This window comes from Nelumbo lutea, chromosome 3 (genome assembly GCF_056320005.1).
Source record: "Nelumbo lutea isolate HS-2025 chromosome 3, American lotus-T2T, whole genome shotgun sequence".
NCBI classification, from domain to species: Eukaryota; Viridiplantae; Streptophyta; class Magnoliopsida; order Proteales; family Nelumbonaceae; genus Nelumbo; species Nelumbo lutea.
The window spans coordinates 101,372,148-101,399,492 of record NC_142686.1 but is presented as its reverse complement, the minus strand read 5'-3'; the positions used below and the strand labels follow the sequence as shown (position 1 = coordinate 101,399,492).

At 35.8% G+C, this 27,345-nt stretch overlaps 1 protein-coding gene and 1 non-coding gene across 8 annotated transcripts; one reads left to right on the top strand and one right to left on the bottom strand.

Annotated features, from left to right (window-relative positions):
- Nucleotides 1–3,014: 3,014 nt before the first annotated feature.
- Nucleotides 3,015–3,092, bottom strand: TRNAR-CCG (transfer RNA arginine (anticodon CCG)). Its single transcript has one exon. It is a non-coding gene; the product is annotated as a tRNA-Arg (tRNA).
- An 8,533-nt stretch (nt 3,093–11,625) lies between these two features.
- On the top strand, nt 11,626–17,386 carry LOC148867201 (transportin). Of its 7 annotated transcripts, XM_088974561.1 has the most exons (6): nt 11,626–11,744; nt 12,307–12,592; nt 12,849–12,920; nt 13,011–13,135; nt 13,384–13,455; nt 17,214–17,386. In XM_088974561.1, exons 2-6 carry the CDS (start codon nt 12,506–12,508, stop codon nt 17,284–17,286), a joined length of 429 nt encoding a protein of 142 aa, XP_088830687.1. In that variant the 5' UTR covers nt 11,626–11,744; nt 12,307–12,505; the 3' UTR covers nt 17,287–17,386. The 7 variants fall into 7 exon arrangements, with proteins under 7 accessions (XP_088830687.1, XP_088830692.1, XP_088830691.1 ...); XM_088974566.1 differs by lacking the exon at nt 13,384–13,455; XM_088974565.1 differs by lacking the exon at nt 13,384–13,455 and having other exon boundaries at nt 11,637–12,152.
- Nucleotides 17,387–27,345: the final 9,959 nt, after the last annotated feature.

Sequence of the window (27,345 nt, the reverse complement as noted above, 5' to 3'; positions counted from 1 at the left end):
TAAAATAAATCACTCTCATTAAAGTTGGGGTAAGTCTCAGATGGGAATTGGTGCCAATTTAGGAGGGGCATTGGTGTATAGAATGGGGGTATTTGACATTTTGAATATTTATAAGTTTGTAGTGGAAATCAAAAATCTGCAATGGATTTATTTGTATTTTTTCGAAATATTCATGCTTGAAACATCAAATTTGAAGTGTCATTAGGGGCCTTCTTTTTTTCTGGATTTTGAGAGGGGTAAAGTTGATGAATAGAATTTTGGCTCCTATTGACCAAGATACTCATTTTTTTTAAGATTTATGCGGGGCCTATGAAAAATTTATTTTCCTTGGATATCATTTACCTGGGTAAGTGATATCCATCTCTTAGGTGGAAAAGTTGGTGAATGGGATTTTGGTTCCCATTGACCAAGATAACCATATTATAATTTTAGATTTATGTAGCTTCTTGAAAATTTTATTTTCCTTAAATATCATTTATTGGGTAAGTGATATCCATTTCCTATGTGGATAATTAACTTTCACACTTATGAAAAAGTTGCCAACACTTAGGGACAAAATTACATTTTTTAATAATAGATTTTTTCATGGCTAAATGGACTTATTTACTTGGAAAATAAAAGAACATGGGTAAATGCACTTTTCTGTAAATATTTCCCATCTTAGGAAACACTTACTCAAGTAAGTGCATTTACCTAGGTAATTAACTTCCCAAAAAACAAACGAAGCCTAAAAATCATCAAAATACCAAACATTGTATTAATCAACTCAACTCAAAATAAAAAAAAAAAAAATCCTCACAAATTTGTATTAACCATTTGGCAGCAAACATTAAAGATAGACGTGGCAATCGTATCAAACACAACCTAATTTAGGATAAGCTTTGGGTTTGCATAGTGAAACTGGACTAATTCAGAACTCATTCTATGTTTTTGGTGCATTTAAAATTGGATGAATCTATTGGGGTATAGGACCTGTGAATGGGTCATCATAACTCTGGCCGTTGGCGGCCACATTTTTGGGCTAGGCACGTTCACCTATTCACGCCATGTCTTTCGTTTTGATCAAAATTAAATAGGAGGCAATTATTAATTTACCCACTCTCATCGTAATGTGCCACATGGTTTTTAAAACCGGATTGGACCGAACAGTTGAATCGGAAAAATCAGGAATCGGTCACCCATTTTTCCCCAAAATAGTTGATTTTGATCAGCAAACTGTTGAACCAGTCGGTTAACTATTTGAACTGTTTAAACGGTTTTGACTGTTTTTTAATTTTTTATTTTTTTGTCAGAATGGATTGGCCATTTGGGTTGAACGGTTGGACCGTTTGAACCAATAACTGAACCTCTGACCGGTTCGGATTTTAAAAACCATGATGTGGCATTCTCAAAAAGACTCTCAACAGCATATGCTGTTAGGGATGCAAATGGATTAGATCGGATTCGAATCCAATCTGGCACTGTTTATGTTGGATCTCATTTGAACTCGAATCCTATTGGTATGTCAAATTTTCAGATCTGATTTGTTTTCTTTAAAAATTAATAAAATTATTAAAAGAAAAATAAAATAAAAATAAAAAATACAAGCATTTTTAATTATTTTTATCATATATATACATGTTTTTTATAAAAAAAATAATATAACAAATTTATAAAATATAATATAAAAATATATTTATAAATAAATAAATAACATATATATGTATATTATATATATATTTTTATATTTATAATATATAACATATAATATACATATATATTATATATTATAAATATATAATATACATCAAATCGATCTTCTCAGGATAGGAGGATGATCTAAATCCAATCCAATCCGAAGATCCAAACAGTAATAATCCGAATTCGACCAAATAGAATCAAATCCGATGATGATCCGATCCATTTGTACCCCTATATGCTATGGGAACAGCCAAAGTTTATCTGAATGGGTCTGGGCCCATATAACTTGTTTCATGTCCCATGGTTTGAGGATGAAGATCCATGATTAGGTGGTTCTTACTTAGCTAAATCATGGGCTACGCGCTAAAACCCAGTGTAATGAAATCATTCGTTCATTCTCAACCATCTAATTGCATGATTTCTCTATAAGTCCTCCATCTCTAGAGTGCAGACGCAAGATTCATCCATTAAACCCACGCTCTCTCTCTCTCTCTCTCTCAATCTAGCTCTCTTTAAAACTTTCTTTATTCCTCAAGAATTCAGCTGTTCTTTCATGTTAAGGATGTAACTTTGAGCGAAGCTTGTTTCCTACCTCAGATTGGATATGGGCCCAAAACCCCAACTGATGTAAACAAGGACTAATAGAGTCCGGATCTCCTGTCCATGAGAACTTTGCCCATATTTGTTACAATCACATATGAAGAACAACCTCTATATAGTATTATGCAAGGGGAGATGTTCTCAATTCACAAGGATAGTGTATTGTGAATAGGCATGAACAGAATTCTTGTGGGCAGGAGATCCGGAGTCGGACTAATAAGGCACATGACAAGAACAACATAATAGGATCCTGGTCTGATATAAATGGGCCCAACCGAACACAACCCACTAACTAACGCTCTTAATTAAATGCCCAAATATCTTTACAAATAAATATTTTTATAATCTCACCATTATATCTGAAGCAATAGCGAGTAGGGAGAATATCAGTTTCTTCTTCTCTTTCTACATTTTGTTTTTCAATTTTTATTTTTTTGGGCTGAAATGTGATAGGCCAGGTTAATCGGTGTAAAAGATTCAGTGAGATATAGTCTGCTATTAGCTAGATACTTTATATTAATGTTTGCGCAATCATGGGCTAGGGTTGATATCCTGCCCATTCGACATGTAGCCACAAGCTAAAATAGCACATTTTTACAGTCTTTAATTCGTAGTTTATTAGAAACAAAAAGATATTAGGATTCACAATTTATGGAGGTGATTGGTACAATTGAGTTGCATTTTGGGTTGATTTTAATTCAATATAAATTGCTATTTTTATTTAGAGAGAAGCCCGTTCACGGTGGGGTGGGATTCGAACCCACAATCTCCCGCTCCGGAGGCGAGCGCCTTATCCATTAAGCCACGCGAACGTTAGACTGAAAATGGCGTTCATATATGATGTAGTGATTATATTTTTGAGGGCAAGTTTTAGGAAATTGACTTACTCTACCCTTAGTTTAGAAATTGCTTTAATTACCCCCAAGTTTTATGATAATTGACTAAATCCTCCTTTGCCATTACCATCCATTAACCGAAAGATGAAAAATGCTATTTAATCCATTATTCTTCTTTAAATTTTCAAAATGAAACATTTGAATAAATTTACAACTTTTAATAAACTTGACGGGTGAGCATGGATTAGTTTGATTCAGTTCCATGGTAGAACCTACCCTATGAAGGTTGGTTCTGGCCTTGGTGGCTCTAGGGTCAGTTTCAAGGTCTACTTGTGGAACTTGTTCTTTCTTTACTCCCCCTTCAAAAAAAAAAAGAATAATTGTTCTTTAAAAACTTAGATTTTTAATAAACATAATATATAATTTAAAACTTATATTACCTTTATTGATTAAATTAAATAATTTAATATATAGATTATTATTATATGGTTCAGAACTTATAATTTAAATTTAAATTTTATAAATATTGCCTTTTACGTTACATGTTGTACACATTCCAATGTTAAAATATAAACAAATGGTGAGCATATCTTCTGATGGTGAAGGGTCACCCTTTATATAGACATTAAGGTTCGGTTGTAGTGCGGCCGACACGTTCAAGATCATCCGCCCATTGCTTAGAGAATACGCTCGCATGATGTTGTGGTCGCCCTTATCCAGTTCCTGCAAGGTGGAGGAAACAATGTTTATCGTTGCCAAGTGGGCATCATGTTCGCAAAGGTTGGAGGTATGCTGAGGTTGGCATGATCCCTCAGATCGTAAGTTGCCCAGGTCGGAGAGGTAGGTTGGTGTCCGGTGTAATCATAGTGGACATGCGCCTTGAACTTGTAAGCTGGTTTGCTGGCCTACCCTTAAGCAAGGTTGGAGTTTGTTCGGGCAGCATAAGTTGATCTACCGAGGAGCGCTTAGGGGAGGTTATGCCACATGTGATGCTAAGGTGTCATAAAATGGTTTTGGCTGCCACGTGGTAGAGTGTAATTGGAGGTTTAAATCACCCCTCATCAGGTTACAAGGTAGGTTCCACCAAGGCTAACCAAGGTTGATTCAATGGGTTAGTTCAGGTCGGATAAACCCCTAGATCTAGAATCAGCTTGGGTGGGGGTTGGTTCTAATAATTTGGAACCAGACCCCATCCTATAACAATTTGGGTGGGGTCAATTCAAGACTGATTTGAGATCGGTTTCATTGGATTTTGAGTAGAACTTATCCATTTTCTCACCCCAACATGTCATTAATCGAAATGCAAACACTACAAATCAGCACTAACAATAGTGATAGCAACAACCCATGTCCAAAATTGTCAAATTTATATGTAAAGGTAGATAGGTTCCCCTAGTTACTTTCTTACTTCTCAGTTAGCTTCATCTAATTTCCAATAAAAAACCCACCAATCACCAGACCCTGTATTTTAAATAAATAAGCAACACCCCAACTTTTATTCCTAAATTGGACTTTTAACTTCTATCTCACTACATCACACAATGCTGAGAGTAATTTAACTGTCATTTCCACCTACGTCAACCATTAGTCATGTCTCTATTCAAGAACTCCTTTCTTGGTGTTATGGTTTTCATAACCGGATTGGAAATAGAATCATTTTGACCATTGGTTCTTAGGTCAAATGGTCCAACTGTTAAGTCCAACCCCAGTCAATCAGTTTTGGGCAATGTTTTTGAACCGTTGTTAACCCAGACGGTTGGACTGTTTGGTCAGAAACCGTCTAAGCAACCGGTTCCGTTTCATCCCTGACCCATTCTGGGTGGTCGAACCGTCAATTTGTTTGACCCAGACAACGGTTCACGGTTTAAGAAATTGTAGAGAGGGGAAAAACTCCGAGTCTCTATGTCTGAGATCTGATATCCAGAGAAGAAGAAGAAGAAGAAGAAGAAGGAGAAGAAGTTGTAGAGATGAGAAAAAGTTTTATTTTTTCTTGAGATCTGAGATCTGAGATCTGAGAAAAAAGTGAAAAATTGATCTCAGATCTGAGATCTGAGCGTTCTCAGACTCAGATCTCAGATCTGTGATCCGCACTAGTACCGCCGTCACCGGTGAACATCAAATGATTCTCGTCTTCTTCCTTCTTCTTCCCTCTTTCCCTCTTTCCCTCTTTCCTTCCTTCCTTTTCTTTTTCCCCTTTTCCTTTTTTTTTCCCTTTCTCCTTCATTTCTTTCTTTCCTTCTTTTCTTCTTTCTCAGCCAACAAAAAACTCTCTTCTCCACTTCTCTTTTCTCATATATAAGTATATATAACTACTTGCTAGTTTGCCCTAATGCAAACCGCCCGAATCGACCTGGACAGTCGAATCGCTGTCCCGAAACCAGTAACCAGAACGATTCCATTTCTGGGTCAGTTTTTAAAACCTTGGTTTTGGGGTCCAAAATTGGACCTGGGCTTATGACCGGTTCCTGGGTCAACTGATCCGATCAGTTGGTTGGTCCAATTTTGAAACCATGGTTGGTGTTGAGCCGATGAGCCAAAGATTTGGTTTTTCTGCTCAGATGTGTGATGACTTCACTAGACAAATTGGCATCCATGAAATGAAGGGTCGGTGCAATAGCAATTAGAAACATTGCATAGATAGAGGCGTTGTTTGAAAATTTGGATCTATTGAATTTTATTTTGAAAATTTGAAAAACAATGAAGAGCAAAATTGACCATAAAAAGATAATATTGAGATTTAAAAAAAAAATTATACATCTCATGGTACTTGTGAATGGATTGTAATGGAATGTGAAGAGGAGGATTTATCAATTATCAGAAAGCTTAGGGTAGTTTAAAGCAAATTCTAAACAGAAGCAGAGTAAATCGATTTCCTAAAACTTAAGGGGTGCTTTAAGAAATTTACCCATTGATCAACCTAAAACAAAAAAAAAGCAATACAACGCCATTGTACCAAAACATTCTTAATTGAGATTTGCTGCACTTGTACATTTCCATTCCTTTAGGCTGCACTTGGATGCAATGTAAATCAAGAACCGATGTAGATTTTACATCGGTTTGCTTTTGTACACGTTTGGTAAAAGCGTGTAATTATTATTAATGTAAAACTACACTCCAGTTCAATTTTGCATGCGTTTGGATGGAATATAGTTTTACATCGATAATAGATGTAAAACATCACCACCCTTAAAGTTTTACATCGATAGTCGATGTAAAAACTACATTGATTTTATCGATGTAAAACTTTACATTTTTTACATTGATTTTCAAAATGCAACAGTCATTATATATATGGTTCAGTGTAAAATGTCATTAGTGTATTTTTACATTGATGACGTTTTTACACCTCTCCCAAACACAGCCTTATGTTATGTTTGGTTTGAAGGAAAAAAGGTAGGGAATGGTAGGGAAACCTTTACAAACCTTGTATAGGTTTTCCTGTCTTTCCTAGGGGTAAGCATTCAGTTTTTTGGGTTCAAAACCGAACCGGAAAAACCAAATTAGTTAAATCGAACTAAAACTGAAATATTTGAAAACCAAATAAACCAAACCAGAATTTCTTTTTTCAGTTATTTCAGTTAGGAACTGAAATATTTTTGCTTTGTTATTTAACTTTCAATAAATTTATTGAGTGGGTTGGTTTTATGAGAAAATTTTGAAGTTGTGACTTGTGGACACAAAATTCCATAAAAAACAGAAAATAAGAAAAATACGAAGAAGAAGAAAAAGAAGAAGAAGAACAACAACAACAGACAGAGTCGACACTCGATGGCAGCCGGGACTCTGGACTTCTGGAGAAGAAAAAGAAGAAGAAGAAGAAGAAGTTAGTTTATTAGTTACCTGTTAGCTGTTGTAAGCCTGTAAGGCTTGTAGTTGGCGGTGAAGACCGAAGAAGAAGAAGAACAGAAGAAGAACGACAGTCGATGGTGGCACGACACGTCAGTCAGCAATCGAGAGAACTTAGAGAAGATTGAGGAAGGAAGACTGGAAGAGAGCAGTGGAACTGAGTCTGAGTCTGCGATAGTCGGAAGTCTACCTGAGTGCAGAGTGCCTGGAGCTACCGGGCTGGGACTTGGGAGGATTCTCGACCTTGGAGTCTGGTCTCTACCTCTTTGGTCTGCTCTTGGCCTCTTGCTCTAGAGTCTGGAATTGGAACTGGAAGTTTGGAAGTGGAAGCACCGCAGGGCGGAAGAGGGAAGACAAAGAGTTTCTTTTTCTATTTTCCTGTTTTGGACTTTTCGTGATCGTGTCTAATATGTAATAGTTTAATACCACAATACGTTATTTTTTTTCGCTTCATAATACCACAATATGTTATTGCTTATTATGGTATGGTCATAAGTTATGTATGGAATATGGATGTTCCGACTTCTGTGTTCGATCTTCCATGTATAATATAATATAAAATCATAATATTAAAAATATATAATTATAAAACTAAATCGGTTTTTTTTGGTTAACTGATTTAGCAAATATGGTAACTGAAACCAAAGTCTGAAATATACAAAAATCGAATAGAAATACCGAACATGACCGAAAAAACCGAATAGACCAAACCGATTAAACCAAAACCAAAATTTCAGTTCGGCTTTTCTGTTTTAACCGAATTATGCTCACCCCTAGTCTTTCCCTTCCTTTCTCTACCTTTTCCTTCAAACCAAACATAGCCTTAACGACAACTGCTCCATTACACATGTGTAGATATCCTTGCATATGAGACCACACATGCAACATGAAACCTGTCACACACTAAATGGAAGTGCAGGACAAGTGTAGCATATCCAGGTTCATTTAGGTGGTATTCTTCGATATGAACACTTCAGATATTTGCATGTAGTTTCTGAGTTCGGAATTATTCTGCATCACTGAAAACCTGTTCTTAAACATGTGATTTTTAGAATCGACTTGAAGTCATCCCAATTGCAAAATAGAATGTTCCCCAATTTTGGCTTGCAATTTTTTTGGTACGTGTTTTTGAAAATAAAAAATAACTGCCATATCAACAAAAATAATATAATTTTATTGATGTGGTTGTTGATTTTATTTTCAAAACAAAATCAACCATGTTGTTGAACACTCCCTTTGTTAATCTATTGCTGACGTATGGGCTGTTTAGTTTTGTTTCCGTTTATAAAAAAAGGGTTTTGTAATAAATTTTCATAGAAAATTGGGATAAAACGTATTTTATTACTTTGATATAGTTAAACTCCACATAAGCCAAACATTAAAAATTAAAATGGAAATGTCAAAAATGAATTTTCCTCCAATGATGGCTCTCACATAACCAAAGAAAAATGTTCTATTGACAAACGACTTCATCAAACAAAATTTCATAGGGAGGAAATGCCTATTTGTCATTATACTAACGCCAATTTTCTGATAAACGGTAATGAAACCAAACACCATCTAAAACCTTCTTGTCAAGATGAGAACAAATCCATGTTGAAGAGAATAATCATGATTTTTCTTATTCTTACAACCCACTGAAATCAAAATCACAATGTGGGGCCTTAGTATCATTTAAATCGTGCCATAGATGTATAGGAATGGCAACGGGGTGGGGGTGGGGATGGGAGCCTTTCCCCATCCTTGTCCCCACGAAAATTCCCATCCCCACAATATTATACCCTCTCCATCTCCACTTCCTATGATTTTTTATAATGTCGACCATTTTGTTTTTATTTTTTATTTTAGTTAAAAAAATAAAATAATTGAAATTTACAATCTTATTAGAAAAGATTCAAACGTATTCAACCATATTTTTAAAAATATTAGTATATAGACGTATATATACATAAAATTAGTATATAGACGTACGTATACATATATACATATATAAGCATATGCTTACATATATACATATATATTAGCGGGGATCCCATGGGATGGGGATCGGGGTCCCGATAGGGCGGGGAGTCTCTGCCCTGTCCCCACCTGTGGGGATGAAAATTTCCCCATCCCCATCCCTGTTCCATTTGGGATGGATCCCCACGGAGATCGGGGAAATGGGGAAAATTGCCATCCCTAAATGTATACAGGTGCCAAGTGACTGGTTGTAGCGGAAACTTAAGATTAAATCCCACCTACACAATCTTACGTAGATCGGTTGGTTGCATACAACCAAATCAGCAGCAAGGTCATTTCACTACCCTTATTTTGTACAACATTTCTAGTTTTCTAAACATCTAGTACAATACCTTTCCATATAAATGAACACAAACAATTAATGAATTGGAAAGCTGTTATATTAATCCATTCAGTTAGGGCTATCAATGTACTAGATGTTGGTTCAACCTGGTCCGGTTCAATATGAATTCATTACAAATGGATCAGGTCCTATTCAATCCAATAAATATTTTAGATGTCATTTTTATCTAATTCAATGTTTTCATTGGACCTTTCAACTTGTTCAAATTGGTTTTAATTCAGATTTCATCCAACCCAAGCTACTCCATTGACACTCCTACAATCTTTTGCCAATGAACCATATATTGGTTCAATTCTATCTTATCCAATATAAGTCCATTATCAAATGGACCAGATCCAAACCAATCCAATAAGTATTTTGGACCATTAAGTTTGGATTGGTCTAATTCGATATGTCTTTTTGGATAGTCCAATCCAGTCAAATTGGTTTTGATTCGAATGGGGTACAACCCAAATCTGGACCATTGACATCCCTACATTCAGTGTTGAGCCCTGAATGGAAAAATATCACATACTCCAATTTTCTTGGCATGTTGCATTTTGAGCGCTACAAAATCGGGGAAGAGTTAGAAGACCAGATATATGTTTCCACCAACGTTTCGAATCGTCATTGACTTGAATATTCAGACCATTCGGACCGTTTGGACCAAAAAACATTCAGGCGACCAGTTCCGTTTTACCCCAAATCTAGTCTTTCGTAAAAAACTGTTGAATTAGTCAATGAACCATTGACCCAGGCGGTTTGATTGTTGAACCGTTCGACCTGAAGAACGATTTGTGGTTTAGAAAAAGAATGAAAAGAGAAGAAGTGAAGAACTCTCAGATATGAGATCTATTGGAGAGAGAGATCAGTTGAGCGATGTGTGAGACAGTGAGAGAGATCTGGGAGAGCATGCTAGAGATCTAAGAGGTCTGGGAGAGTAGGCTAGAGATCTGAGATCTATTGGAGTCTAGATGACCGGTCAGAGAGAGAGAGAGAGAGAGAGAGAGAGAGAGAGATGAGATTGAGAGAAATCTCAGATCTAATATTCCAATCTAATGGGTAATATGACATATCACCAGTTACAATATTTAAACCATTTGAACCGTTTGACCCGGATGATTGAACCATTGACTTGGAAACCGATGGCCGGAACGGTTCCATTTCCGGGTCTGTTTTTAAAACCTTGATTTCCATAATAAAATGTTTTATTCCATGAATTAATTAAATCTTCATTTCCAATTTCCAATGTAACATTGACATGATATTGATAGTTAAGAGTTCTTCTAATCTTATATCTCATTTGCTTCATCTCCTTGTTTTTTTTTTTTTTTTTTCCAAAATCAAGACAATGGCAAATTCCCTTGTTGCTCTTGAGAGTTGAGGCTAGTCTCCCAACATCCCCTTTTGTGAGAGTATTTGAGGTTTCCTCTTGATGTTCTCCTTTCTAAATGATTTAACCCTTTGAATAAGATTCACTTATATATAAAAGAAGAGGAAAAAGAAGAGGGAAATTGTGTAAAAAATGCTTCCAATTCATTGAAGGGATCATACTTTTAAGATGGAAATCGTGTCTAAGATGTACAACAATAGATCATGTTGGACGATGTATTGGTAGCAGATCTAGAGTTGTGTGTGTGCATGCACGCTTTTGCCCATGATTCGGAGTATTGATAAAAAATTGTGTGTCATGCATTTCACATCAAAGGGGTGATCCGTATACATTCAAGATGTTTTGTCAAGCTTTTGAATGTGAATATATATTTGGAAAGGGTATTAGCCAAGTTTGTGCCTGTATGCTTTGCCGGGGTGAAAAATGAGTATCCTATTTAATGAATTAAACTGTGGGGCCGGGGTCCTGAACTTTTTTTAGGGTTACAGGGTTGATCATTCCTAACCTAACACTCTGAACTGGACTTGGGCCTAGGTTAAGCCCCTTATCCTAGGTGCAAGCTTGGTACAGTCTTGCTTATAATCACTCCAAGCCTACATGCAAAGTTGCACTATCTAGTACTTATCCCTTTATACTTTATAGGTGTTATTTGATCATGTATTTCATGCACAGTTTGCCTGTTTTAACAAATTATCATGGTTTGAAAAATATATTATCTAGTAGTAGAGAGGATATTATTTATAAATAATTATATACAATGAAACCCATCAAAATATATATTTTCTTCATAATTTTTTTATACAGATATTATATTTCCCTGTATAAATCATGCTATTTTAAAGGTAACTTGTAGATTAGTAGCCATCGTTTTTAGTCCGTTATCCGTCGTTATTAGTCCGTCAATTATCTACCTCACACAACAAGAATTACTTAGTCTTCTATGGCAACAATGACAGTCTAAAACCCCTTTGGTTATGGTTTTGTTATGGATTGGATAACTGAAAAAATGGATTACAATGACGACAGTCTAAATCATCACTCTTCTCCGGTGACGTTTTTTCGTGTAGTTTCTCTGATGGGAAGCATATTGGTTCTTCACCATAGAAAAGAATAAGGTGGCGGTTTAAAATAGACCGCCGTCCCGCCTGAACCCCATTCAGCCATTCTATTCGATTGATACTCTTCCTGCATTGTTCTCCTTCAATAGCAGAACACCAAAAGGAAGGGAAAGCTCTCCTTACTATGTGGATTCTGCTCCTTCGGCAGAGGCTTTCTCTTCACACGTCTTTCTCCCTTGCTTCCCTCTTCTCTCACTCTCTCGTCCGAGTCGTTCTCCCTCTCTGTATCTCTCGAAATCATGGAGAGAAACCCTAACTCTTTTTCTTTGCAGGGTTTGCAATTGGGGTTTCGATGTTTTTTCACATGGTTCTCCCCTGCTTCATCTTCCAAAATCTCAGTTATTGTTTTATTAGGGTTTCTGGTTGGGGCTGTACCCTTTTCTTTGTAGTTCTTCCACTTGACCACTCTCGATTAGTGTTTTAAGTTTTCTGATTCGGTTTTCAATCACTTTGATTCTGTGGCCTAATTAAGCTTGTGATTTGGCGTTTCAGGGAGTATGTTTTGAATAGGAAAAAGTTGACGTTGTGAAATGTTGGCCGTTTGGTAGTGGAGACGGAGAGCAGGAGAAGGCAGCAGAAGAGATAGAGAAGCTGCTTCCGCAATTAACGTATCGGAAATTTCGTTGGTGGTTAGAAGATCTGGAGGTGATAAGATCTCAAGAAGTTGTCGATGACAACACGAAGATTATAGATGAAACCGGGAAAACAGTTTCCGGCGTTGAAAGTGGCCTTTTGTCCCAAAATCTGGGTTTTGGCGCTGGAAATATGGATTTGCATGGTCTTATCCTTTATATTATAATCTTTTAAAGCATAATGTAGTTTCTATTGGTAGCATGAAGAGCTTTTAGTAATTTGCTGATATTCCCATGCTCATGATTTGAACATCTACTTGGATATGTCCACGTTGTGGTGCCTTCGATTTTATTTCTGTAATCTTAAGTTTAACCATGTGCATGTGGTCAATTATGTAGTTTTATATTTATAGGTATAACCAAGTAATAGATTTAAGTTTGTTCCTTACGTCCAAATTCCAGGTTCACCAAGAAGTATCTCCCATTGTTCTAAGAGTTATTCAATGCCTAGTTCCAATCCTTCAACATGCTGAGGTAATTTCTTTACTACTTGTGCATAAGCTAAAGTTTCCTTTTTTTTCCTGGAGTTCTATTAACATGCTCATTGTTATTGATTCTGAACAGGGGCTTAACAAATCACTCATAGAAAATAGTGCCATCACTCTTGGGAGGCTTGCATGGGTCTGTCCAGAACTTGTATCACCTCATATGGAGCATTTCATGCAATCATGGTGTACTGCTTTATCCATGTATGAGATGTTTCTTTTCTTCTTTATAGTCCTCTCCAGAAGCTGTAACTGGTTTTGATTGCATTATCTGTCAGCAAAAATAAGCATACAGTAAATTATCCAGGAGTAGTTTGTGATTTCAGTGTTTCCAAGTACCATATGAACCTATGTACTTGTTAGCTAGGTTGATCTTTTAGATATTTACTGAGGACATTAGTGGTTGTATTTGGTCTCAACCATTCTTATGACAATTTAAATCTCATTCTTAGGATCATGGATCCTCCAACCGGAAGCGTATGGGGGTTTCATTTCCCTCGTGGGGTAATGTCTTTAAATTGGAGGTATTGAGTAATAATGTAAACATCTTCCATAGTTTCAGTTCAGGAAAAATTGTTTTCCCTTATTTATCAAAAAAAAAATGTTTTCCCTTCAGTTGCTCCTAGATTTGAGTGTTTGATATCTTCAGCGTGGCTTGGGTTTTCCTTCAACATATGCATTTTTATTTTATTTTATTTTTTTATAGTTGCATTGCTCTTCTTTTAGGGAAAGGGGCAAGTTGCTATTGTTATCTCCCATTTGGCTATAATTTTAGGCATTTAATGAAAAACTGTAAATAAAAAATCCTTCACTGTTTCTTAATGAACTAGAAAGGACAGAATCAGAAATAAACTTATTTAAAGGAGCCTAAGAGTAGCTTCAATAGGTGATAAAATGAGGAAACATAGGACAAGATGGTTTGGTCATGTCTAGATGACTCTATGTACAATGTGAGTAGAAGAATGATCTGTTACAAGTTTATGGTTCTAGAAGAGCAAAGGGTAGACCAAAGAGGACATGGTTTGAAGTAGTGGCAAATGGTTTAATGACCCAGAATTTAGCAATGGATATGGTACTGAATAGAGTGGAAAGATGGAACAGGATTCATATAGTCGGTCCCATGTAGTTGGGGCTGCGACTCTTGGATGTTTCTTGGCTTCCCAATTGGTGCTGAAGCGTATTTAGTTTCTACATGGCAACCTTTATCAGTAAGTTTGAAAGAGCTGGTTGGAAGTGCAAGCATCTTTCCTTGGTATCAAAGTTACTGTTATAAAGAATGTATTGACAATAATGCCCACCATTACCTATCTCTGCTTAAAGTTCTAGCCTCCATGGATGAGACGACCAGAAAAGATTCAATTCTGTAATGTCAAATAAAAGAGAAGGTAAGATTCAATAGGGGTTTAGAAGAATTAGGGCTGAGTAAAGCTATTCTGGGAAAGTGGCTTTGGAAATTTGGGTCGAAATGGGAAGCTTTATGTATAAAGGTATAGGCAAGGTTCAAAGTATCAGAAACGCTATGCGTATCAAAAGGCAAATTTAAGAGACGTATCGGGATACACCTTGGATATGCATGGATATGGTCGAAAAATTAAGATACACATGGAAACACATGGAAGTGCTATAAATACTCTAATAAATCATAAATAAACATTAATATCACTAAATATAAGACATAAATGAGCTATTTATGCATAAAAATAACATGTTTTAGTGGGTTTTATGAAAAAACATATTATAATCAATAAACGGGAAGTCAGGAACAGAAACATACTATCTAATTATGGACATTATAGATCAAGTAATTATTTTGCATGCTTTATTCTAAAAATTAAATTAAAATTAAGAAAAGTAAATATGTAACAAAAAATTGAATGGATTTATGGACATAATAGATGAAATAATTATTTTGCATATTTTATTCTGAAAATAAAAAAAAATATCAATGTTTTAAAACATAGAGGCGTTCCACTACTTAGAGGCGTGAAGCATAGTGCAGAATGCAAGAGGCCTAAGCTTCTCGAACACAAGGAGGTGAAAGCTTCCATAAGAGGAGGAAGGAGGAAGGAGGGATTTCATTTTTTTTTCTTTATCTTTAAAAAAAATCTTTTATAATAAGAACAATAAAAATGCATAACAGTTGTTGAAAGGGGGGTCTTGTTGAAGCGGAGGCGAGCGAGCGAGGCTTTTTGAAAAACTTATTGAATCTTGCAAATTTATAGATGTTTTGGCAAATTTTTACAAGATTTGAGTCTTTAGAAAGGTTAAAAATCTTTTTGAAGGGTTTGGGAAAGAAAGAGGGCTTTTGAAATGGGTTTAGAAGCCCTCTTTCGAAGGGAGTTTTATTTTCAATTCTGCCACAGTAAAATCGTATTGTATCGGTTGATATGCTACCGATATGGTAGCGTATCGATCGATATGGTGCCAAAACGCATCGATAGTCAACGATACGAGCACGATACGACATCGATACAACGAATAGATACGACACATTCAATTTGGTACCATGTACCGTGCCGAAAACTTGCCGGAACGGTATGTATCGGCCGATACGTGACGAAATTTTTAACCGTGGGTATATGTTGATCTGATTTGAATGGGACTCTAGGACTCATGCATGCAGTTGTGTGTTTCATGTTTTGAAAGTTATAATAAGCTTTTATTTTCCATTAGTTGAATGAACTGTTTTATATTTGCGGATTTTCTATATTTAGATTTCTTCAAGACTTTATTGTCTTAATTCCAAGGATATTTCTGTTAGCAAACACTTCCAGATTGGAAATGAGCAGGTATTTTTCTGCCTTACATTTAATTGAGAAATTGAAGAATGTATTAATATGTTGATCTGATTGTCTGCCTCAAAGAATGCATTAATTTGTTTATGGTAAAATCCAATTTCCATGAGAGTAGAGGCCTTTGCTTGGCTTTTATCTCTTCTCATTTATTGATTATGAATCATTTAGAACAGTAGGAGGGCTTCGGGATATCAAGCCTAGATTTTATGTGTAATACAACCATGAGGAGAACATTGGAGATTTCTTTGTACATGGTAAGTTAGCAATGGGTCCTTCCTTGTTGGTCCAGTACAGACCAGTTCTAGGAAACAAAGAAACAAAGAAAGTTAAAGGAATACTGACTGAAAAAAACGAAACAAAGAAAAAGCAAAAGCACTTTTCCCTCTAAAGGAGCAAAACAAATATATATATATACAATCCTACAACCCCATAAAGCAGAAACTCAACCCCAACCCAAATAACCCTATAACTCCAGCTAAACCTCAAACCCAAAATAAGAACTCTTACCAGCATAACTGCCATTATAGGTGCAAGAAATCCCACCTATAGGGAAACAAAACCCAAACCCAACTATCACCAGCACATAAAAAATGCGACCAGGCTAGGGTCAAACATGATCCACTCACAACTCAAAACAGAAAATTGAACTTCCTAGCAGACTTTCCACACCTTTAATATCCCAAGGAGATTTATATATCCATGGAGACCTTAGGAATCAGGTTCCCTCAATTCACAGTTTTTACCCCCATCCATATTAGCAAATATAAACACAGTATATAAATCTCAACCCCTTGGCATCGAAAATACTTCTTAGGAGTGATGCAGCCCTCAAGGGGTGGTGGAAATTGTTTTCTCATGTGTTTGCTCCAAGGTCTTCTCTATTTGCATCAGGATAAAGGGAATTATCCTTAGGAACCTCATATATGGTGCCCTCTTGGCAGTTCTCCCACTTTTTCCTATCATTACCTTCTCCTGCGCACCTTGAAAGCTTTCCCTCTATTTCATTTCCCAAGGTCACAGTCCAATAGGAGTACCAAGTATTAGAGATTTCTTAGAAATCTCTATAACTCATTCCTCCTCTAAACTAAATTATGAAAATCACTTCCATTTTCAAAATGAGTCATCTTCCATTAAACTAAGATTACATACATATTGTTGCCATTAGTTTAATTTGAATTTTGATATTTTTTGTAGTAATAGTGATCAATAAGGAATATATTGAATATTCATTTTCCTTTATTAGTCCACCAAAATTGGGCATTAAAAGAAAAGTCTTTAAAATTTACTTTTTAGTTTGTGATCAGTGTTCGAATATAAGTGATGCATTGCTAGTATGCCCTTATCGATGCTATAGAATATTTTGAACTACTATTGATATTCTAATTAATTCTTTAGAATTCAGCCCATGTAAATTTTAGTTACTATTCCTATCCTTATAGTTAAAATACTTGAATATAATTCTAATATTTATATGTTTTGATTTGCAGGTTCAATCAATATGTTAAGTGGATTTGCATTGGAAGATGTGTTGCATTATTAGAGAATTTGATTATTTTTTAAAGTTCTTGTACTATTTATATGTCAATTGGATATTGTATTTCAACAATGTCTTTCAGATATTTTAATATATAATCTTTGAATTAATAGATTTCATTTTAAATGATTTTTATCAAATGGTTTTGCTGTATTAAACAGGTATGAAAATACAAAATCAATAAACAATTTAGGTACCACAAAAATGCTGCAATTAAGCGGGTATATGAATTGTTTTTGAAAAAAATAGGTATATACCGGCGGTCATGTCCACCGGCTTAGCTATCAACATGACGAAAAAAATGTTAGAAGTAGCCTGATATAAATAAAAATTAAAAAAGTCTAAGCCGGTGGTCATGCGACTACCGGTTTAGCCACAAACAAAACCTAAGGCGGCGGTCATATAAAATATAAGCCAGCGGTTTAGCCCGCCGTCTAAGAACATGAGGGAGTTTGATAGAAATCTAAGGTGGCAGTCTTTTGGTATCTAAGCTGGTGGTCAAAACTACCGCTTGATTAATGCTAAGTCAACGGCTTGGTGTTACCGCCGCTTCAAAGCAATTTAAACCGTCTTCGACCGGACATCTAAGGTGGCGGTCTTTTGCATCTAAGCTAGCGGTCCTAATCTAGGGCGGTAGTTGATAAGGGGGTGGACGCTTGACCACCGTCTTAGATCTAAGGTGGCGGTTTAAAGGCCTAAAGTTAGCGTCATAGGACTGTCGGCTTTGACCATTTTTCTTGTAGTGGTGTCCAATCTCAATGAAAAGGGATTTAAACGTGACTATTTTGGCTATTTCGAAAATATGCTTCTCTCGCCTATTCAAAACTTAAAAGGGTTTTTTCATCCTTTCACATGTTATCTAGTGTTGGTTGACAATTTTAAACTAAACTGGCAGTTTTTGAGAGTTCAAGTACTATAGTGGCATGTTTTGATGTTTGGGTACTAAAGTTAGACTATCCTCAAAGTACAGGTACTAATATGTAATTTGCTCTTTTTTTAATATCATACTTTATTTTTCTATATTTCTCTAATTTGCTCTTTTTTTAATAAATCATACTTTATTTTTCTATATTTCTCTGTTTAATATTTAATGATACATAACATAAGTCAATACCCTCTTATTGGTGGTGCTGGTGGGTTCGTCAGAGTTTTAGAAATCTTAGGCTTTTAGTTGGTTTTTGAAAGAAAGGTAAGGAAAGGAAGGGATATTTAGGAAACCTATACAAGGGTTTGTAGGGCTTTTCTACCACTTAATTTGGTAAGAGTACAAATACAAATATGTACAGTGCACATACATAAAAAATATAAGGTTTTACACTCTACATACATTTTACTTTATTTCCTTTCCTTTTCTTTCAAACCAAATACAGTCTTAATGTCGAACACTAAAAACCAAGCAAAAACATCTAAGCAAAAGAAAAGAAAAGAAAAGAAAAGAAAGAGAATAAATGAGTAATGAATTTGAGGCTCAGTTTGAAAAGAGTCGCGAATACAAATATGTAAAGTGCAAAATTTGCAATCTTCTCAAACTGAGCCTTTGCTTTGGTCAGGAAGAATGTAAATATAATATGTTCAGCGCAAAACCTTGCATATATTTTTAAACATTACATTTTTGTGATAAATAAGATAAGATAAATTTCATTAATAGAAAACTAATTAATGCAGTTATAGAGCTGCGTCCTCTCTTAACAGCAAGAAGAAAGACAAAAGATTAAAAATGAATTCAGTCTACAATTAAACTTTACATTTGTACTGAAGATATTTGTATTTATACTCCTTCCAAACTGAGCCTTAGAAAAACAGGCTTGTAACAAAAGTTTGGTTATAAATAAAAGGCAGCATCGCACAAAACATAAAAATTGAAGGTGTTAATTAATTTACCTCCTTAATTAACAGATGCTGCATCCTGCATGAGAAGGTGAGGATTGGTTGCAAAGTAGAGGTGAATTAGCGGGCAAATCTCCTTTGGCAAATGGCTCACTGATCACTATGACTATGGTAGGGTCATGGTGAAGTTGCCAGCTGCCAAAGGAAGATTTACCCGCTAACCAATGCACCTGCACACTTACTACCCTTTCTCACTGACCCACCCTCACTCAATAGACTAGCTAGGCTCCATGGCTATTTATTTAAACCTCCTGCTTTTCTCAATTGGGTAGCATATTCAACGGCACATCCTCTCTTTTCTATCATTTGTGTGGGGTTGTGGGCCCTCGTTTTCAATCCTTCACACCTTTGGCTACCTCTTCTTACATGGGCTGTCTTTTAAAAAATTAACTAGAAATGAAACCCATTTTATATTTTATCATATTAAATAAAATAAATGAAAATAAGTATAATAAATGAGGATTATTGTCATTGGTTATAAAGATGAAAATACAGAAAAAAAGAAATTTATTATATATTTATAATTTTATACATTTGATTTAGATATATTATATTATATATATAATTTCAGTTTACGAATTATGGTTTTTGGTTCAGTTTATGAAATTCACTAATCCAAACTGAAACCATAAACTACAATTTAACAAAATATCGAACCAAACCAAATCGTTTTTAGGTGAAGACTGAACCAAACTGCAAATTGGTTTGATTCGGTTTTACAGTTTGAACCCTAAAATGAACACCCTTACGTGCATGTTTTGATTGACTGGCCGGGTAGGGTTCAGTAATCTCTACTTGAATGTTCTCGATGGTCGTAACTGGTTTTTGGCTGCCTAGAATTAAACCAGTAATATACTGTGGTCCAGTAGATATGATCCTCCCCTGAAAAGCAACTTCTCTGTTGATGTAATAATGGGGAATTTGTGTGAGCGGGAAGCATCAATGGTAGTGCTCTCACTTTTACCTCCTGCACGTCAGACTAAGATACCCACAACAAAAGGAGATTAAAAAGGTGTGGGGTTGCAGAAAATCACCCAAATATGGAAGATCCTGAAGCATCTTCTCTGATCTGCCAACCCTCTTTCCTCTTTCTTTGACTGATGGTTTTGGTTTTTGAATGTCTTGAGTTGAGATGGACAGAGAAGGCAACCATTCTAATGCTGAAGCTTGAGCCTGCATTTGATATATGTATCAATTATACATGTATATATGAAATATCATGTGAAAGCATTAATTTTTTTTAGCTGTTAGAGAGATTCTGATCTATCATATGTTCATTAGGGAGGACAAATTTAAATCTGAGAAGGGTAGAAAAATAATTCTTATAGCAGGGTGAAAATACCTGACCTGACCCTTCATTCCAACCTGTTATTTTTCATGGTTTGGGGGTACTGAGAGATAATTCAATTAAGGTGCACAGTGGGATGGATCTATTTGGGCATTTCCCACTGAAACCTATTCTAGGTAGCTCTCCTTACAGAGGAACCTGCTAATGAGTGGCCCCTTTATTTTCAATTTTGGACTGGGAATCTTTGAAGCTAGTTCCAACTGGACCAGAATCTGACCCATTCCTGAACATATCAATCCACCCTTTCAGATTTCACAAGGGTTTAATGAAGAGGTTCAGAAGTCTTCATTTGACTTTAGAGAAAATATCTCACTATGCCATCCTTTTTGCCCAGTCTGTGGATCTTGGCATGTCAATTACTCTCTTTCCATTATAATAGAGTCAGAATTCTCTTAATTGAAAACACAGTAAATCTCAAGTTTCAGATACTTTCATTACTTGAAAATTTCTTTAAATGACAATACCATCTTCAGAATATTAATTAGTCTCTTAAAGCTCATGTCTTTCCATCTTTTTCGAGGTAAGGGAAGAGGCGGATAGGGTCTGGTTGATGGGTAGAAAATAGGGATCATGAACAACAGAATATATATATATATATATATTAAGAGGGAGAGATAAGTTCCACGGGAACTGTCCTAAGCATATCCTCTTCTTTTCTTTTTGCAGAATTTCTGGATTTAAAGTGCCAACACATGGTATATATGATAGGCAGAGAATTGTGTGAGGACACGACCACGATTAGAAGCGAGAAACTTGTGGGGTTGAGGAATTACAGTGCAATCCTCCTTTGGCAGAGAGACTGTGCAACTGCACTCTTTTATCTGCCAAAGGAGATTTGCCCTGTCATTGGCCTGCACACTCAGTTTCATTCATCTTTTTCAAGTGTTGCAGAGAAATAACTAGTGATATCTTTTGCTCTTTCCCTGTGATTTTTATGCAGTTCTTCTCTATTGACAGTAAAAGCTAGACTCTTTGTTTGGTTACTCCAGTTTTAGTATGACCTAAGGAGCCTGTTGACTGGTGATGGTGAGTATATGATTCAATGACAACACATATATTTGATAGAACTTGCCACTTTCCTTTAATTCTCAATGGATTCTTATTATTATGAGAAGCTCATAATGATACTGAAACTCTGCAGATACAATACTATCAAGAGAGTTGGCTTGTTGAAGTGCTGCAGCAGAGACCAATCTGAGTGTCATAGTTTTAGTTTGTTATTACAAATTTTCTACCTAAATGGGTTGCCCAGCTTGAATGGCATTTTCCTTGGTTCTAAAGATTATATCATAATTATTTGAGTGAACCAGGGATAATCGAGGTTTGTTCTTTTTCCAAGTTCTACATTTGAAGAAATCTAGGACCTAAAATGTTCTTATACAATGTACAGGCGTTCAGCCAACAACTTGGGCATGTAATTCACAGATAAATTAATGCTGAAATGAGATCACCATTTTTTTCTTCTTTTGTGGAATGAGATCATCAAATTTAAAAATGAAATAGAAAATATTATACATAACGTATTATAGTTGAATGAGTTGAGTTGAGATTTGGTCCACACTGAACAACCCACTTTAATTTCATGGATGAGCCAGGGATGAATCATGTGTTTGCCAATTATTTATGACAGGTTTGTCCAATTTCATTGGCAACTGAACCCAGTGGCCGGAGTGCTCAATATATCACAACATAGAGTTGTATGGAATACAGATAAACAGTTTTACCTCAATCTCCTTTTAATTTATGGATTTTAAAACATGACATTTCAATACCCGAATTTTCAAAATGTGTCAATCTAGTACCTGCCATTAACCAACCGATAAGTGGCATTTGAAAAGATGAAAATGCCCTTCGAGTGTCGTCTAATTTTCTTTATCAACCATCCAAACATTGATAAGAAATGAACAGTCCCAAATCCTTGCCTCTTTTATTAAAGAAAGTTGGGGTCACCGAAATGCGCATTGAGATAGGACCCCAACTTTCTTGAATAGAAGTGCCAAGGATTTCAGATGTTCATTTTTTATCAACATGTGGATGGTTGATAAAGAGAATTAGATGACACTCGAAGGGCATTTGCGTCTCTTCAAATGCCACTTAACGGTTGGTTAATAGTAGGTTACTGGATTGACACATTTTGAAAGTTCTGGTATCGAATCATTTTAAAGTTCAGGGACCGAAATGGCACTAGGCCCAAAGTATAGGGTACTAATTAGGAATTTCCCTTTTATTTATTTATTTATTTATTTGTAATGTTTTCAGTATCCCAAACTCTCCTAACAACAAAGCCTTTGGAAGCTGGAAATCAGTGCTTAAATAAGGAAGTTATTGTGGTTGAATCCCTCAGAACCATTGTGCCTCCTTTGGGTGCTGGTGGTTATTGCCTACTTATACACTTAAAGAACTATGCAGCCCATATTCACATTAAGGAGCAACATACTAGCTTTATCAAATTAGCATTTAGTAGGGGAATAAAAAAAACTTTGGCCTCCTTAAAAGAGTTGTGCCATTATTTGTTTTATGATTTCAGATTCAGTCCTCACAAAACCGTACTCACATCATTCTCATAGCCACTTGTTGCTGTGCATTGGGAATATTTCTCTATGGCTTCTTTCCAAAATACTGCATCAGGGGAGGTTATGACTTCTTGATAGGTTATTAGGTTTTTGTCTACTAGAAATGTGAACATTCCATCACCCAAGTTTGTTTATTTCCTTTGTATTTTACTTTTCCTTAAGTTTGGTTCTTAATTATTAGAGTCAATACTTTTTTGGCTAAGTGAAATACTGACTTTTTGAGTAATTAGTTCATGTTCTTAGCTTCTATTGCAGGCTTGGAGTGGTTCCTTATTTATTACTTCCTTTTTCAATGGGAAGATATGTTCAAAGAATTCTGCATCTTGGGACTCAATAACTGTATTGTATTCTACAACATTTTCTATTGTTTTATCACAAGGAATCTATATGTTGCATTGTTTTGTGCATATCCAATAAATACATAGTCACAAGTTTTGGGTTTCAGTTTCTTTTTTTTAGGTTTAGATATTTTGACCTTTGCTAAACAATCTTAAAGTTTTAAGTAGTTTAAGTTGGATTTTCTATTATGCCAAAGTTGAAATGTATTTGACCTTTCTTCCTGGGAGGTATTTTATTGTACAGGTGACAAACCATTAGAATTGCTTCCCCCCATAGGTTCAAAGGTGCACCTAAACTAATTATCATAGCATTCATCATTTATTTTAATGTTCTGTTAAGTCTTTCTACAACTCTATTAAATTCAGGTTGGTAAGGGACTATAGTTTCATATATAATTCCATTCTCTTCAAAGAATTTTCTAATTGTTTCTTTATCATACTTAGTTCCTCTATCAATTTTGAGTCTATTGATTTTCTTTCCCGACTTATTTTCTACTTTAGTCTTATAGGCTATAAAAGCTTGTTCAGCCTCATCCTTTGATTTAAGTAAAACAACTTTGCAAACCTAGAGTAGTCATATTTGAAATTTATATAGTATCTTTTTCCTTCTTTACCTTCATGAAATTTAAGATCCCCTAAATTATTATGTATAAGTTGTAGTTGAATTTCTCTTTCTACACTTTTATGTGGTTTTTAGTGAATTTTGCTTCTACATATATCTAGCATTTTTCAGTTTTAAATCTATAGGAACATTCTAAACTCCTTTCGGTGATAACAGTCTTTCTTGTAGTCCTTGGGTTTCCACACATTTAGCATTTTCTTTTCTTTTGTTATTTCTTAAACTTTGATCCATTTTCACATTCAAGCTCTTTTTGAATTTTTTAGTAATTTCCTCTACCAAGTTGGTTTTGGAAAACTGATTTTTCTCAACTTCATCCTTTTTTCTATTCTTTTCTTCAATTTTGATTCGGATCACTACTTGATCCAAAGTATTGTCCTTTCTCTTATGAGTTATACTTGTTTTGAAATCATTCCACGCATGTGGCAATCTCTCTATGAGAGAACCAACAACAAATTCATCTAGCAGTATCATGCCTTTTTTTCTAGTTCCCCCACAAGTACTTGAAACTCATCTATTTGGGCAAACACATCAATGTCCTCCTTCATGGCAAAATGTAGGAAATTGGCTATAACATTTTTTTTTTTGTTTCCAGCATATTCTAGAGCATATTTATTGTCAAAAGCACTCCAAATTTCATAGGCAAAGCTGTAGAAATAGTAGACATTGTACAGCTCATTGGATATGCAATTCAAAATATGGTTATTAGAGAGGTGGTTAGCCATGAGCCAGTATTCTACAACATCGGAATGGGTTGGCTTCTCCATATTTAGTGGGTTCGGTTCAGTTAAAGCGAAGGCTGCCCCTAGCTGTTCTAAGGCAAATAGAAGGCATTGTCTCCAATAATTGTAGTTGGTTGCATTGAATGGTTCGATCTTAGAAAAATTGGGAACTATTGGTAGTATCTAGTTTCCCATGAAAGGGGTAAAAGAGATAGGTTCCAAAAGTACGATTTTAAGATTGTTGTAAGTATAATAAACATAAGAAAAAATGAAATTTTTCAGTGAATGCTTTCCAAACCCAAAATTTAGAAGAGTTGTGGAATTGTTATTGAGAAACTGAGAGTTGCGGTAAATCAGAGGGCTGAGTCATGCCACTTGATCACTTTCCTTAAAAGCGCATTTTTCCCTTACAGTGCAGTTGGGTGAATGCAAATTGGTCTCCAAGGTAAAACATCCCATAGGCTTGATAGGTGTGCACTCGCTTAATAGACCTCCACGAACCACCAAAGGTAATGCTCAAGGAAGATGAATGATAGAGAAGATAAAAACTATGTTGTGTGTGTTGCGTGTCACTAGGTTGACCAACACTTTATTTATGAAGTGCTTTCAGTCACCCGAACAAACATAGAGATGCCTGTTCACAGATTGAGATGTGTCTTTCTAGAACAAGCACCTGTTTGAAGAGATGCAAATAGAAGAGGAAGAAAAAGTTTAAAAATAAAATTAAATTTAAGTTCAAACAGTAGATAAGAAACAAATGGTTAGGGAGGAAAGTGATAGGGTGTGGCACGTGTGTACAGCCGCACCCCAACCTGACCCGAGAAGAAGCAAGTGCGCGCGTGTGTGAAATGCACCCCCATAGAGGAAAGTGGTAGTGCTTTCCTCCTATGGGTCTCTACCCATAGAGGAAGCAAGAAGTCTACAAATATGCTCAAGTCTATCTCTTTCCCAAGTAATGTGGGAGAAGAGCTCTTCACCTACATTCAAGAGGAGAGAAGAGAGAAAAGAAAAAAACAAAGAAGCAAAGAGGAGAGATGTGAGATTCTTAAAATTTTGAATCTCTAAGGACACTCTGCTCTCCCTTGCTTCCATCCTTTGATCTAGCATTTCAAGCATCTAACTCATCTACCAACTTGAAAGCCTTGTTTGCAAATTCATACGTCAAACACTATAGACTTTGGTTGGAACCCAAACATGGGCGCAACTCATCATTCCACTTTCGAGTTGGGGAATCTCTCCATTCACAATCCTTATCATGACAATGACAAAATAGGCCACCTACCTTGCTTCCATCCTTATCATGGAATCTCTAAGGGCACTCAACTCTCCTTTGCTTCCATCCTTTGATCTAGCATTTCAAGCATCTAACTCATCTACCAACTTGAAAGCCTTGTTTGCAACTCATACACTAAACACTATAGACTATGATTGGTACCCAGACATGGGCACAACTCATCATCTCACTTCCGAGTTGGGGAATGACAAAATAGCCATTGGAAACAACATAGGTTTGGACATTTATCATACTGGGGATTTCTTTCTGCATACTCCTATTCATTCTTTTCATTTAAAGAATATACTTCATGTCCGCAACGTAACAAAAAATCTTCTATCTATTCGTAAATTTTTCTATGATAATAACTATTAGATTTTAATCTCATAAGAGATTAAATCCAATGGGTTTGATTGGTCAATTACATGAGAAATTGCACTTGCACACTTGGTTGAAAACTCAAAATTTCTCTTACAAAAAAAAAACTCAATTTTGAACTTGTCCCACATTGGATAATTACAAGGTTTGTTTTCAGTATTTCAATAGGAGTTGATTTACACTCCTTAGAATTAGTAGAGGAGAGTATGGGGATTTGATACCGCGCAATGTGCGTGCACGTGTGTGCGCGCGTGTGTGTGGCGCAATGAGGCGCTTTAGAGGTGCACTTTGCGCACACCCGCGTGGCTCGCGATGGGCGGCTCTAGTTTTGGTGCATTGATGACCGTTGGTCATCGTTGATGAGATCAATGGTCACGATTCGATCGGGTGTGATCAAGAGGCACAATTCAAAGTTAACAGCCACCAAATGTTAACAACTTTTTAAACAGTCACAATATTTGAAATTGTGACTGTTCAATGTGCCTTCTTTAAACCAACACCTACCTTTTCCTCATACCTCTTCACAAATTATTTAAGGAGCATGAATCAGATTCCAAAACATACAATTTTGAAATTCACTATCTCTCTCTCTCTCTCTCTCAATCCGGTCTGGTACAGTCTCACAGAAGGTTTCTTTGGAGACTCTTCAACTTTGCTGGTTGCAGATTCTCGCCCAAGGCTCTGTTGTATCCTGGGAACGAATTTGCCTGTACCCCAATAGAAAACTCAGTAAAACTGAGTGGGGGCAAATAACGTTCTAAAGATAGTGTCTTTAGATGCACCTCAGAGCTTTTCCTCCAAAGTTACAGTGACCCCATCTTCTCCAATAATTTTAGAACGTTATTCTGCAATGGAGGCGGAAGCAAGCATGACTTCGATCAAGATGATGAACCAAGATCTTGTTCGACTAGACTAGTTTGATGGAGCAAATTTCAGCCGATGGCAAG